This window comes from Mus caroli, unplaced genomic scaffold (assembly GCF_978045245.1).
Source record: "Mus caroli unplaced genomic scaffold, Mus_caroli_1 scaffold_16, whole genome shotgun sequence".
Classification (NCBI taxonomy): Eukaryota; Metazoa; Chordata; class Mammalia; order Rodentia; family Muridae; genus Mus; species Mus caroli.
Window position 1 is genome coordinate 96,596,434 of NW_028227271.1, and position 14,649 is coordinate 96,611,082.

Below are 14,649 nucleotides of genomic sequence, written 5' to 3' on the forward strand. Positions count from 1 at the left end.
TTTTTATTACATATTTTCCTCAATTACATTTCCAATACTATCCCAAAAGTCCCCCATAGCGCCCCCCACTTCCCTACCCACCCATTCCCATTCTTTTGGCCCTGGCATTCCCCTATATTGGGGCATATAAAGTTTGCAAGTCCAATGGGCCTCTCTTTCCATTGATGGCCGACTAGGCCATCTTTCGATACATATGCAGCTAGAGACAAGAGCTCCAGGGTTCTGGTTAGTACATCATGTTGTTCCAACAATAGGGTTGCAGATCCCTTTAGCTCCTTGGGTACTTTCTCTAGCTTCTCCATTGGGAGCCCTGTGATACATCCAATAGCTGACTGTGAACATCCACTCCTGTGTTTGCTAGGCCCCGGCATCGTCTCACAAGAGACAGCTATATTTGGGTCCTTTCAGCAAAATCTTGCTAGTGTATGCAATGGTGTCAGCGTTTAGAAGCTGATTATGGGACGGATCCCTGGATACAGCAGTCTCTAAATGGTCCATCCTTTCATCACAGCTACGAACTTTGTCTCTGTAACTCCTTCCCTGGGTGTTTTGTTCCCAATTCTAAGAAGGTGCACAGTGTCCACACTTTGGTCTTCATTCTTCTTGAGTTTCATGCGTTTATCAAATTGTATCTTATATCTTGGGTATCCTAAGTTTTGGGCTAATATCCACTTATCAATGAATACATATTGTGTGAGTTCTTTTGTGATTGTGTTACTTCACTCAAGATGATGCCCTCCAGGTCCATCCATTTGGCTAGGAATTTCATAAATTCATTCTTTTTAATAGCTGAGTAGTACTCCATTGTGTAAATGTACCATAATTTCTGTATCCATTCCTCTGTTGAGGGACATCTGGGTTCTTTCCAGCTTCTGGCTATTAAAAAATTCTTCTTTATTGCAATGATTTTTAGTTTCATCGAAGAGTAAAACAAGTCTGGATTAAGACATAACATTTTATTTTATTTTTTAATATTTATTTATTTATTTGGTTTTTCGAGACAGGGTTTTTTTTTTTTTTTTGTGTGTAGCCCTGGCTGTCCTGGAACTCACTCTGTAGACCAGGCTGGACCCAGAAATCTACCTGTCTCTGCTTCTCAAGTGCTGGGATTAAATGCGTGCACCACCACTGCCTGGCAACATTTTAATTTTAATTTCTAAATGCAATTAATCAATCAAATTTTGGGGGCTTATTTGTAAAACAAATGGCGTTAGGGGTACAAAGATTTATAATATTACTTTGTCCATAAAGAATTCAGAATGTAATATTGGAGAGAAAGGTGGCCTTATGTAAAATATGATGTATCACCTGTGTGATACGCTAGGTGGTGCGCAGCTTGGAAGCCCTTTCGGGAGAAGCTAGTAAGTGCTTCCTGAGCAGGCGTAGACCTGAACCCGAGCAAAGGCTCCCACATAATGTGTCTTATTTAAATAGGTGCTTTCCTGCATGCTTGTAGCCCAGAAACTGCTATTCAGTTCTCTATGTTCTCAACTATGTTCTTTTAGGCACCCCATTAGGAGAGGTGCTGCCATGAAGGAGCAAGCGAATCGATCACTGCATGTACCCCACTGACAGCTTCAGAGGGATGTGGGTTTGTGGCTGTTTTGCTTGGTGCTTTACTTTCAACACTTGGCCAGTGTTTGGCATACTACTAGCATATAAATATCTTCTGACTGACTGAAAGACAGGAAGAAGTTAAAAAAAAAAAAAAAAAAAGCATTGGAAACAGGCAGCTCTCTGTGAGTTCAAAGCCTACCTGGTCTACAATAGTGAGTTCCGGGCCAGCCAGGGATATATAGTAAAACCTTGGTGGTGTTGATGTTATTTGTTTGTTTTGTTTTGCTTTTGTATTTAGTTCTGGGATAGTAAAAAAAAAAAAAAAGAACACAAAATACAATTCTAACAGTGAATAATTATGGAAAATTAAACATTTAAAGGAGACATTTGAATATAATCTGAAAGGAATTGATTTTCTATATACTTAACTCTTATGTATTTTATTACTGTGAATAATTATACAAGATCTCTTTTTCTTAAGATTTTCAGTAGACTTGTCATAATGGACAGGTGTGTGTGTGTGTGTGTGTGTGTGTGTGTGTGTGTAAGGTGTGTGTGTAAGAGAGAGAGGGAGAGGGAGAGAGAGAAAAGAATAGTTTTTATGGTAAGTGAGAAATTCCCATTTCATAAAATGTTTTTTTTTAAGAAAATCACTTTGCTTTGTCATCATAGTTTTTTCTTCATTTTCTTAATTCTCTAGGATTTTCAGAAAATATGCTTAAAAACCCCAGGATTTTATGCTGCCTTATAGATTCTTTGGAGGTCATGCCTTGGAAAAACATGTCTTACCTGTTGCATGCTTAAAGCAACCCCCAGCATCGAATGAGTACAGAGCTCCAGTATCCATAGAAACCCAGTCATTCCTGATATCAACATTGAACAATGAACTCTTGTTATTCTATCTATTTAGTAAATTCTCGTAATTTTTTCACTTCCCTGTTTTCCATTTTCTACTCTTCACATGTGAACCGAATTAAGATGGTTTATTTGGAGGCTGAATTGCCAAGCAGCCATGGAAAGCTTCAGCGGCCTGCATTTGCAAAGTTTTTCCTTTGTCTTTGGCCAACAGCTCAGCCCCTTTGGTTTCCCATCTGCTTAACACACGGCAGCTGTGGCACATCTCCATTCATTTGGGTCAGAAAATAGAGTTCTATAAGTCAGCTTGGGTATTACCTACCATGTGGTGGGTCCAAAAAGGAAAGACAGAGTTTTTCTCTTTCTCCCAGGAATTGATACAAAGGAACACATTATTGTGGGTATCTTTCTTTTGATATCTTGTTCTATGATCTCTAGACATTATTGAATTTTTGTAATACAAACACTCCCCCCAAAGTAATAGCCAGTTCCAATATTCCCCCATTATTTGATATGAAGATTTCACGGCTGGGCAGGAGAGACAGCCAGCCCAGCAGCTAAGAGTCATAGCACTCTTGCAGAGGGCCTGAGTTCATTTCCCAACATGCATGTTAGGTAGTTTCCAACTGCCAGCCCCAGAGGCACCCCTGGCTTCTGGCCTCCAGAGAACCTGTAACTGTGTGTTCAAAAACCCTGCTCCCATACAGAATAAAAAGTAAAATAAATCCTTAAAATAATACCCATGAGGGTTTGGTTCATGTTCACAACTCTTGCTTCAGCAATTTTTCGAGGGATTAAACCAGTCTAGATCCTACTTTTGAAAGTGTTTTCATTTTTCTTCTGTGTGGTAAATATCTTTCACCTAGGAAAGCAGCCCCACTTACTTGTTTGCTTATTTGTTTTTCAATAATTAACCCTTTCCAATGATTTGAGAGCTGGTGAGATGCCTCATTGAGTAAAAGGCCGTGCATGCAAAAGTCTGCTGAGCTCACCCAGAGATCCCATGCTAGAGAGAATAACTCTCTCTGGAAAGTGTCCTCTCACATCTACACACGCAGTCTCTCCCTCTCTCTCTCTCTCTCTCTCACACACACACACACACACACACACACACACACACACACACACAGAGTTTACACATGCAGTCTCTCTCTCCCTCTCTCACACACACACACACACACACACACACACACACAGAGTTTACACACGCAGTCTCTCCCTCTCTCTCTCTCTCTCCCTCTCTCTCCCTCTCTCCCTCTCTCTCTCTCTCTCTCTCTCTCTCTCTCTCTCTCTCTCTCTCTCACACACACACACACACACAGTTTGAGAAGGCTCAGAGTAAGATATGTAACACAACATTATAAAAAAATAAAAGCTGAGGAGAAGAGGGCAGGGTAGTGATAGTGAGAGTTCTTTAGGGAGAGAGCTATGCTCAGCAGGAGGACTTAGATCTGAACAGTTAGCTTCTAAATTTACTAGTAACCGAAATGATCGTACCCTGCTCGTTCCAACCCCAGAGGAAATATCTGGGTTTTTTTTTTTTTTTTCCCTTTCAATAAAATGTAAAGCAAAGTCTGACCCAGGGACTCTCACAACAGTTTAAATAACTCCTGGGGAGTGCAGTGAACAGAGCAGATAAAACTACCAAAAAATTATTAAAGTAGTTGTTGCCTGGCCAGGATGCTTGATGTTACGTTTGGCGATCTGGCTGGTCGGCTTCAGGATGGGTCGGCCATTGCCTTCATTTCTTTTATACTTTCTTGACATTACGTTTGGCGATCTGGCTGGTCGGCTTCAGGATGGGTCGGCCATTGCCTTCATTTCTTTTATACTTTCTTGACATTACGTTTGGCGATCTGGCTGGTCGGCTTCAGGATGGGTCGGCCATTGCCTTCATTTCTTTTATACTTTCTTGACATTACGTTTGGTGATCTGGCTGGTCGGCTACAGGATGGGTCGGCCATTGCCCTCATTTCTTTTATACTTTCTTGACATTACGTTTGGCGATCTGGCTGGTCGGCTACAGGATGGGTCGGCCATTGCCCTCATTTCTTTTATACTTTCTTGACATTACGTTTGGCGATCTGGCTGGTCGGCTTCAGGATGGGTCGGCCATTGCCTTCATTTCTTTTATACTTTCTTGACATTACGTTTGGTGATCTGGCTGGTCGGCTACAGGATGGGTCGGCCATTGCCCTCATTTCTTTTATACTTTCTTGACATTACGTTTGGCGATCTGGCTGGTCGGCTACAGGATGGGTCGGCCATTGCCCTCATTTCTTTTATACTTTCTTGACATTACGTTTGGCGATCTGGCTGGTCGGCTACAGGATGGGTCGGTCATTGCCCTCATTTCTTTTATACTTTCTTGACATTACGTTTGGCGATCTGGCTGGTCGGCTACAGGATGGGTTGGCCATTGCCCTCATTTCTTTTATACTTTCTTGACATTACGTTTGGTGATCTGGCTGGTCGGCTACAGGATGGGTCGGCCATTGCCCTCATTTCTTTTATACTTTCTTGACATTACGTTTGGCGATCTGGCTGGTCGGCTACAGGATGGGTCGGTCATTGCCCTCATTTCTTTTGTACTTTATTTAGACTAATTTGCTGTAGGGATAGGTGAAGACCAAATGATGAAATCAAATTTTGTGATTCTTAGGGATCTATGAAATGAGTTCTGGTCCCTAGAAACTAACAACTGTAGTACTGTTTGTCATGGCATCAAGCATGGACCTCAGGAATGTCCTGTTCACTTAGCAGGATCTGGCCCAATTTCACACAATGATCATACAACTAGGCATTCCTACACATACTTTCTATGTTACAGACCATGTAGTCCTGAGTTAAAATCTTACCTCTGAGGCTGTGAACGTAACTCAGAGTGCTTGCCTAACATGCACAAAATCTAGGATTCAGTACCTGGTGCCCCATGAATCTAGCATGGTGCTGCACACCTGTGATCCCAGTACTCAGGAGGCGGAGGCAGAGCTGGGGTTGCTTGAGACCCTGCTATAGTCAATCAACAAATACGACCAATCACAGATAAGCAAATCTTAGCTCCGTTAAAGCTGACTGTGACCATGGGCAGATTATGTCTCTTTCTGATATGAACCTGAAATCAGTTCTCTCCTCCTAATGGTGAGATGTAATGGTGATATAATGTGAGCCTGACATTTGTTTACCATTTATTATGTTCAGTGGTCATGCTGCGTACAGTAGACTCCTCAGCCCATCATAAAGGCCCAGTGTGATGTTCTTGCATGGTTCCAGGGGTTTGATCTGACTGTCGTGGAGAGAGACTGAAGAGAAGACAAACACTCAGGCACACAGAAGGACTGATATCAGGTGTATTGGGCTCAGTGATAGAGAACCTGCAACATCCTGGATGCTACCATGGCATCAAGTCTGTTAGTTCAGCTATTCTACTCAAATGATGTAAGGGTAGTTATTAATCTTTTCGTACCTAAATTCCTCTTTGCAAAACAGAGGTACACACAGAACCTTCTTCAGAGTGTTGTGAGCCTGTTTTAGTCAGGATCGTGTAGCTGTGAGGTGACACCATGGCCACAGCAACTCTTGTAAAGAAAAACAATTAGTTGGAGCTGGCTTATAGTTCAGAGGTTTAGTCCATTGTCCTGTTGGTGGGAAGCATGGTGGCACACGAGTAGACATGATGCTGGAGAGCTGAGAGTTCTGCATTCAGGCAGACAGCAGGAGAGCAAGATTCTGGGCCTGGCTTGAGCACCTGAAACATCAAAGCCCATCCCTTTTTTCAGCAAGGCCGTACTCCTAATAATGCCACTCCCTATGAGCCTGTGGGGCTACTTTCATTCAAAGCAGCAGCACAGCACACTAACTGGTGCTGTGCTAACCCGAGCACTCACGTGCCAGCTGACATGACATGAGTCCAAACGTAACTTCTTATTCAGTTCCTATTCCATTAGCATGGTATTTTGAATTTACTACCAAACACATTTTGACTTTTCATGACTCCTGAGGAAAAAATCCTGCAAGTTCCAGAGTTTTGTTGTGGATTAATTTGTTAGAAATACTGAAAAGACTCACTATTTTTAGTGTAAACTTTTAAAGTAACATTGACTTCACTACTTAGCTCTCCAACTTGATTAAGTATTGTTTAGCTCTTCAGTCAGGAGAGACCAGTCCCTTTTGAGAGACGAATATTTATCTCATTTTCAAATTTGCACTGAATCACTTTTTGGCAATGCATTTTTATCTTTAGAATCTGTTTTGCAGATGTGGAGTCTGCTACTTTTAAGTCTGGTTGGTTAAGTGAAAAATTTGTATACGTATTCCGTTTTAGAAGCCTTTAAAAATTAGAGTCATAGCAATAATCATGTTCATGTTTCACAGCTCGGTGGGCAGCCTGTTGGCACCCGGTCGGTGGTTCTGGGGGAGTTGGTTCACATTATTGGTAAGCCCTGGCAGTAAAGAGTGGGTGAAGACACATTGCTGTAAGATTTGTCATACTCCCTTTATCCTGGGCTGGCCAGCATCATTTCTGTCCTCTGCCCACGGTTGTCAGGTTACTTCCTTTCTCTGACTAAAAGCCATCAGCAATCACAGACATACCACACCAGCCCTCACATTTTAGTCTAAACCGTCATTTGACTTCCTAGCTCAGATGATGTGACAAAAGGAAGTCAATCGTTGAGCAGAGCGGAGTGGCTTGCCTTATGACCCACGTGGAGTCACTTTGAGGTCCTTGTTGTCCAGTTGAGTACTTGGGGATTCGATTGGAGACTTGCAGAATTCTGTTTTGGGCTCCGAAGCCTACTCACTCTCATTTCTGATTAGTCAGAAATAGGTATTCCTTGAAGCACTGGGTCTTTAATATTTGAACTACATTGCAATCTTTTCCTCTCCTCTTAAGTTCTCCACTTAATGGGACCACTAGCACCATTCTCACGTTGTTCTGGGACACTGTCTTATTTACCTTGGCTCAATACTCTAGCTATAGGCGGGGGTTTGTTCCTTGAGCCTGAGGCCAGCGGCCATGAGGGCACATTGTAGCTTATGCTGTTGACATCTCTATTGTCGTCTTAGATTTTACACTTTTATTTACTCAGCCTGGGAGACATGCCTGCCACAGCACACATGTGGAGGTCAGAGGAAAACTCGTGAGGATCAGTTCTTTTCTCTCACCAAGTGGATTCCAGGGATCAAGTTCAGGTCATCACTCTTGGAGCAAACAGCTTTACCCACCAAGCAGTCTTTTTTTTTTTTTAAAGATGTATTTATTTATTTATTTATTTATTATATGTAAGTACACTGTAGCTGTCTTCAGACACACACTAAAAGAGTGCATCAGATCTGATTATGGATGGTTGTGAGTCACCATGTGGCTTCTGGGAATTGAACTCAGGACCTCTGGAAGAGTAGTCAGCGCTCTTAACCGCTGAGCCATCTGTCCAGCCCTAAAAAAGTCTTATTTTAAAGTCAGATATCTCACTTTGTCGTACAGGCTGGCCATGTTTCTTGCAGCGCTAGTCACAATAGCTAGGATGGGGAAACAACCAAATGGTCCTTCAACTGATGAGGAAAATGTGCATATACACTATAGAATAATATTCAGCTGCAAAGAAAGATGAAATTATGAACTTTGCAGACATATGGGTGGAACTAGAAAAGATGAGTGAAATCTAGATCCCAGACACAGAAAGACAAATGTCCTGTGTTCTTGCTCATCAGAGGCGGCTAGCTCCAAATCTTCAGATCTGAGTACATATCCTGCAGTGACTGCAGAAATTGGGAAAGAAAAAAGGGACTATTGTCTTCTTGCTGCAGTTTCTAAGTATATGTATATGAGTTTCCTGTCAAGTGTGTATTCATAAAGATTATTGTGTGTTTACATAAAAGTTAGAGCACTGTCCTCATTTCTGTGGAACTCGAATCCTTAATACTTTTTAAAAAGAAGGCCTTTTTTTTTTTTCCTACCAAGAGAGTATGTAAGTTTCAGACTCTTAGTTGAGTTGCTTGTGTAGTCTTTTGAGAAAAATTAAGCCAAGATCTAAGTGATTTCCGTGCAGAATTAATGCTTCCCCTGACTTGTGCCAAGGGCTGTGATGCATTTATATAGCAGATGCCAGAAAGTTTAGAACTTGTATCTGGACACAATCCAGAATTCTAAGACAGAAAGCATTTGTGCCTGGGGCAATGTAATGACCCCACCTGTGTCTTTTTCTTGTCTTCTGGATGTTTTCATTTTATGTCCAGAAAGGCCCAGGCAGGTCCCTCTTCTATTTTTAAATCTTTCTTATGAAACACAGTTTTAATTTTACAAGACCAGATCTCACTCCAAGTTTCAAAATATCTGTTCTTCAGCATAAAATGTTCTGACAGATACCTAATGGCCGATTACTTTAGCATCTAAGTTTTAGGCATACATTCAGAGAATCAGGGCCATAAAACCTTAGCGTAATCAGCCACTATTAGATGTTGTATGAACTTGTATTTCACACATCTATATTCTAGGTGAATTCATTTCTACTTTCTCATTATTTTGATAATTAGCCCAACCTATTAATAAACTAAAATAAACAGAAATACTTATTTGCTAGATTTATTAGCTTTTTAAAAAAATTTATGATCTAAGGGGAAATGCAGAAAGGAACAAGTATTTATTGAGTGCCTATTATGTTCCAAGTATTGTCCTGGATATGTTTACCTCCCTAATCTCGCTTTGTCTTCACAGCCCCTCAGTGTTGCTATCATCATCCCAGTTTTAGACAAGATGAGGTTTAAACAAGCCCCATGATGATTGTTTATGGTTGTGTGGGGTCTTTCGCACCGTAAGTCTAAAGTACCATCTGTCATTGGGGATGCTCAGTTATAAAAAGGAGAAGTTGACTATTGTAATTTATCCTCACCACTGCAGAGCTGGGACCAGAAAAATAAAAACACATGTAGTGTTTCTCAGTTCTTTGTGATTGCTAATTGTGGGAAACAGTTAGCAGAGACAAGGAACAAGTAGACAATACAGGATACATTCAGTAAGGGGAAGGCTTTATAATACAAATGATGCTGTCACAGTGGGCATCCATGTACAAAAAACATTAGCCTGATCCTGACCTTGAACTGTGTATTAAAATCAGTTCAAGTAGATGACAGATCTAGGCATACAATTTAAAACTATAAAACTTAGAGAAGAAATAAAGGGGATTTCTATTATTTTTTGGCTAGGTAAGAAGTTTTTAACTATGTGGCTCCCAAATACTAATAAATTAAACTGTATAGGAATTTAAGGAGGGGATTTAGCATCACTGGTAGATTGCTGATCTAGCATGAACAAAGCTCTGCAGTCAATCCCTAGTGCCACACAGACCAGACATGGTAGCATACACTCACTTATAATACTAACACATAGGAGGTGGAGGCAGGAGGACCAGAAGTTCCAGGTCTTCTGAGATGTTTGAGACCCTGTCTCAAAGAATTTTGAAAGATTAGTTCACGTTTATTTTATGTGAATCTGTGTCTTTCCTGTCTGAATGGTTATACACCATGTCGTAGCTATAGAGCCCACAGTGTCAGAAGTCATCAGATTGCTTGGAACTGGAAGCACAGAGGTTGTTAGCTGCTATGTAGCTACTGCGAGCTGAGCCCTGGCCCTCTTGCAGAGGACCTATGCAAGTGTGACTAACTAGTGAGCTGTTTCGACAGCCACCAGCATGCTTTTTTAAATCTGTTTTAAATCTTTTTTTTTTAAAAGGTCATGATAATATACTTGGATAATACTTGTTACTTTACAAATACACTTCTCATCAAGAAATGAGATCCAGAGCTGGAGATTAACTCAGTATGTTTGTGGTAGCATGTGCAAGTCTCTGGGTTTGTGTCCCCGCCCTCACTTCCTGCCACTCCTCCAAACCAACAACCAACCAACCAAAGCAACAAAACTTGTATCTAGAATAAAGAGCTGTCAGCATCTAGTAAAAAGAAAATGAACTACTTAATATTGAAAGCAGGCAAACATTTGAACAGGTCCTTCCCTAAAGAAGAGAAACGGTGTGTGGACCAATCCTCCACATCACTAAGGCATTTTGGAACTGTAAATTAAATCCATAATGCACAGTACTCATGAATTTCATATTCAGAGAACTGCCAGACTAAAGTGTTAAGAACGTGAAGAAGGAACTATAACCTCAGAGGCTTCCTTGAAATCCTCTCAATTACACTCTGTTGGTCCAAGTTAGCTGCGTGTGAGTCTGGGAAATAGAGGCTTAATCTGATCAGCAGACATTGAAGAGCACACAAAGCCAGGAGTTTCTGTCCTAGTCTTGAGGACATCTGGCTGGCTGGCTGCTGGGTGCCTTGTAACATGGGGCTCCCTACTTCCCAGGAGACTAGTCTGAACGCTGCAGTCCCATCGTCCCTTCTGGTTTTCTGAGAATCTTTCCAGACCCTGTTTGAGCAGACATTAGGCAGTATGACCTCTTTCCCTCCCTTCCTTCCTTCCTTCCTTCCTTCCTTCCTTCCTTCCTTCCTTCCTTCCTTCCTTCCTTCCTTCCTTCCTCCCCCTTTCTTTTACTTTCCCCCCCTCTTTTTCGGGGTCTTGCTCAGGCTGGCCTCTGACCTGCAATCATCCTGTTTGCCTTCAGTTTTTCCTTGTGTGGATTTGGACTTCTATTTGTTTTTTAATTTAACTTTTTTTTTTTAAGTTAAAGATAGATCTTTATTTCCAACTCTGATCTAGTGTTTCCCACCTACTCTGGGGGCAGAGACCTTCACAAGCTTCACAATCTTTTGTTTAGGTGCTGCCTTTGTGGGGGCCTTGGCAGCAGCCATTGCTGTCTTCTTTGATGCCTGCTTAGCCTTTTTTACTTCCTTGGCAACCCCGATAGCCTGCTCTTGCTGGGCTTTCCTAACCTCTGGTTTCCGATTCCTCTTGGCCATTAATATCAGCAAGAGATGCACCAGTGATGGCTCGTTGGAATTTGACTGCACGGCGGGTTCTTTTCTTTTGAATTTCTTCCGACTGCCGTTTCTTGTGTTTTCTTCTGTAGAGGACAGTCCAGTTTATCTGCCGAGGATTCCTTTTGGAAAGGAATGCTGACTCACATTTTGCATTAAGAAACTGGAAAACCTTCCCGTCCGTCAGTCCTGGCGTAGCGCCTCCCGTGTCCCGGGTAGATCTTGTACCCGCTGAAACTTTTAAGAACTTTTCTTTAACGTATCTTGTATCACATATTGAATAGCAGTCAATTCTCTCAGGCTTATCTACTTGAAAAGGCCTTGATTTCAGGTTATCTTTTTTAAAAACTATTTTCATTGGCTGTAAACTATCAGATATTCTTCTCCCTGGACTTGAGCGTACCCTTGGCTGCGTAGCTTCTACCAGGAGGTGTTGACCTCATCTTTGGGGTTCTGAATCTCATGGCTTTAATCCCCTCCATGGCATCCCTCCATACCCTGTCTGGGGAGTTTGCCGTGCCCCTGCCCAGGCCTGCGCTGCCAGGACCTGTGGCCTGCTTCAAGCTCGGCGTCAGAGAGCTCCCAGAGGCATGTGGTTTTGCCTGGACCCTGGAGTGGAACAGGAGGTTTTTTGTTTGTTTGTTTTATATTTTTGTTTTGTTTGCTTATTTAGTGCATTTTCTAGTGTCTACTATAGAGGAATTCACTGACACTTGTAAATAATTTATAAATTAATGTGCACTGAATAGGAGGCTAATGCCCAACAGCAGCCTCCTTATTAAGATACACTCAAGAGCTTGGAGTCCATCGCTTTGTAGGGCATTGACTGTAAGTAATTGATAGATTGGAGTAGAATTTGCCATTTGCCTTTGAATTTGATGGTATTATTCAAATTCTATATATTTTTCTATGAATATTAATAAATAAGACTTTCTTATAATGAATGTATAAGAAGTCCCTAAAAGACAACGTAGTATTTATGGGCCTGCTTCTTCAGGCTATTGTAAATAAATGATACTGTGTCCTTTCTTTTTAGTACTGTGAGGCTCTGGGAAGTTGAAAATCCAAAGAAGCAAAAAAGTGTTTTTAAACCTCGGACAATGCAGGGTAAAAAGGTCATTCCCACGACATGCACGTACAGCAGAGACGGGAACCTTGTGGCCGCAGCCTGCCAGAACGGAAGCATTCAGATCTGGGACCGGAACCTGACAGTGAGTCAAAGCCCGTTTTGTTTTGTTTTGGTTTTCCAGACAGGGTTTCTCTTTGTAGCTCTGGGTGTCCTACTGTGCTGGAACTCACTCTGTAGACTTGGCTGGCCTCGAACTCACAGCAATTGGTCTGCCTTTGTCTCTGGAGTACTAGAATTAAAGGTGTGTATCACCATGTCCAGATTAAAAGTTTAATGACTTTTAAATGTTCTTTCTGCAAAGAACAGCTGAAGACACTATGAGTTTCAATTTCCTGATCTTAGAGTTACTTAAACTGCAGTATTAGTTTATCAAGCACTGGGGCTTTCTCAATAAACAGTGTTTCAGCCAATATTCCAGCTCTGAATTTTTTAGAATATAATTTTAAAATAAGTTCACTCTTTTGATATAAAATTTAAAAATCACACTATAGCTTATTATATGACATCTCAATTTGACTTTGAAAGGAAAACTTTAGGAATAATATGAAACAGTACTCAACAGAGAACTAGAAAACATATTTCAAAGGATGTAAGAAAATTATGAAAAAATCTAGAGTTATGACAGTTCTTTTATGATAATTCTATAATAATTTTAATACATTTTATTTTAATATTCTTTCCTGTGCCAGTCTAGTTCAGTAGGGTCAAGTTTTCTTTCTACAGTTCTACAGTTTTTATAGTTCATTATTTGAATCAGTTTGGGACCTGGCAAGTAGCATATAGTCCCCAGAAATAATAATGGCGAAAGCCTGTGACTCATCCCGAGGGAGGGGCTCACTCTGCCGGTTACCAGGAAGCTGTGAAGAGCCTTTGTGTTAGGCGTAGATGGAAAGGAAAAGATTTGAGGCTGCCGATGTTAAAGTTGTATACAAATGTTTTGAAATCTTATTTGCTTGTTTGTTGTGGGGCATGCATGTGTGTGAGTGTGTGTGCGCGTGTGTGACCACCATGGGTCCCAACAATCAAACTCAGGTATTTAGACTTGTGGGCAAGTGTTCTTTACCCACTGTGCATCTTACCAGCTCTTTCTAATGTTATAATACAGTTTGTATTTGTTATTCAAATAAAAGGTTCTTTTTTTTTTTTTTTTTTGGTTTTTCGAGACAGGGTTTCTCTGTGTAGCCCTGGCTGTCCTGGCACTCACTTTGTAGACCAGGCTGGCCTCGAACTCAGAAATCCGCCTGCCTCTGCCTCCCGAGTGCTGGGATTAAAGGCGTGCGCCACCACGCCCGGCCCCAAATAAAAGGTTCTTGTCACATTATTAATTAATATCTATTGAATGTGTACGATAAGCAGACAGTGTTCTAGGCTTTATGAGTATTGATTAAAAATTCCTGCCTATGTTATTTTTATTACTGTGAAGAGACTTCATGACTGTGGCAACTCTTATGAAGGAAAACATTTAATTGGGGTTGGTTTACAATTGAGAGGTTTGGCCCGTTATCATCATGGCGGGTAGCATGGTGAGAGGTATAGGTGGATATGGGAGTGGAGAAGCTGAGAGTTCTACATCTGGATCTCAGGAAGCAAGAAGAGCAAGCGATACTGAGCCTGGCTCAAGTATCTGAAAACCTCAAAGCCCACCCTAGTGACACACTTCCTTCAAACAAGGCCACACACGCCTGCAGTAACGCTCCAGACTCCCTATAGTCTATGGGGACCACTTTTACTCAAGTTACCACTGCCCATGTAGAGTTTATTTGAGGTTTGTAAAAACCTGTACGTGACAGGAGGCTGGCAAGAGGGTTCAGCAGGAAGAGTGAGCACTGGCTGTTCTTCAGGAGACCTGTGTTCAATTCTCAGTACCCATGTAGCTCACTGCTGTCTGGAACTCTCGTTTCAGGGACTCCAGTGCCCTCTTCTGGCCTTGGATGGCATCACACACATAGCACAGAAACATGCAGGCAAAACGTCCACGTACATAAAATATATATAAAGCACAACTGAACCGCTCATCTTCGTTCCCCAAACATTTATACTTTAAAACATTTACATTTTCAACAGGACCCTAGGGAGCATATTTGTCTTTTCGGGGAGTTGAGACAGTTGTGTTAAAATAAGGTAGAGCGTAATGGTGGGAGGGAACTTCATACTGATAATGCTGGAAGTATCTTCGG

The 14,649-nt window shown here is 41.5% G+C and overlaps 1 protein-coding gene and 1 pseudogene across 1 annotated transcript in view; one reads left to right on the forward strand and one right to left on the reverse strand.

The window, feature by feature from the left end:
• Positions 1–14,649, forward strand: part of Wdr70 (WD repeat domain 70) — a 204,928-nt gene that overhangs the window by 108,961 nt on the left and 81,318 nt on the right. The window contains exon 10 of the mRNA XM_021183813.3: positions 12,380–12,554. Within this exon, the coding sequence (XP_021039472.1) occupies positions 12,380–12,554 (175 nt within the window). The remainder of the gene's footprint in view (positions 1–12,379; positions 12,555–14,649) is intronic.
• LOC110310702 (large ribosomal subunit protein eL24 pseudogene) lies at positions 11,122–11,786 on the reverse strand (annotated as a pseudogene).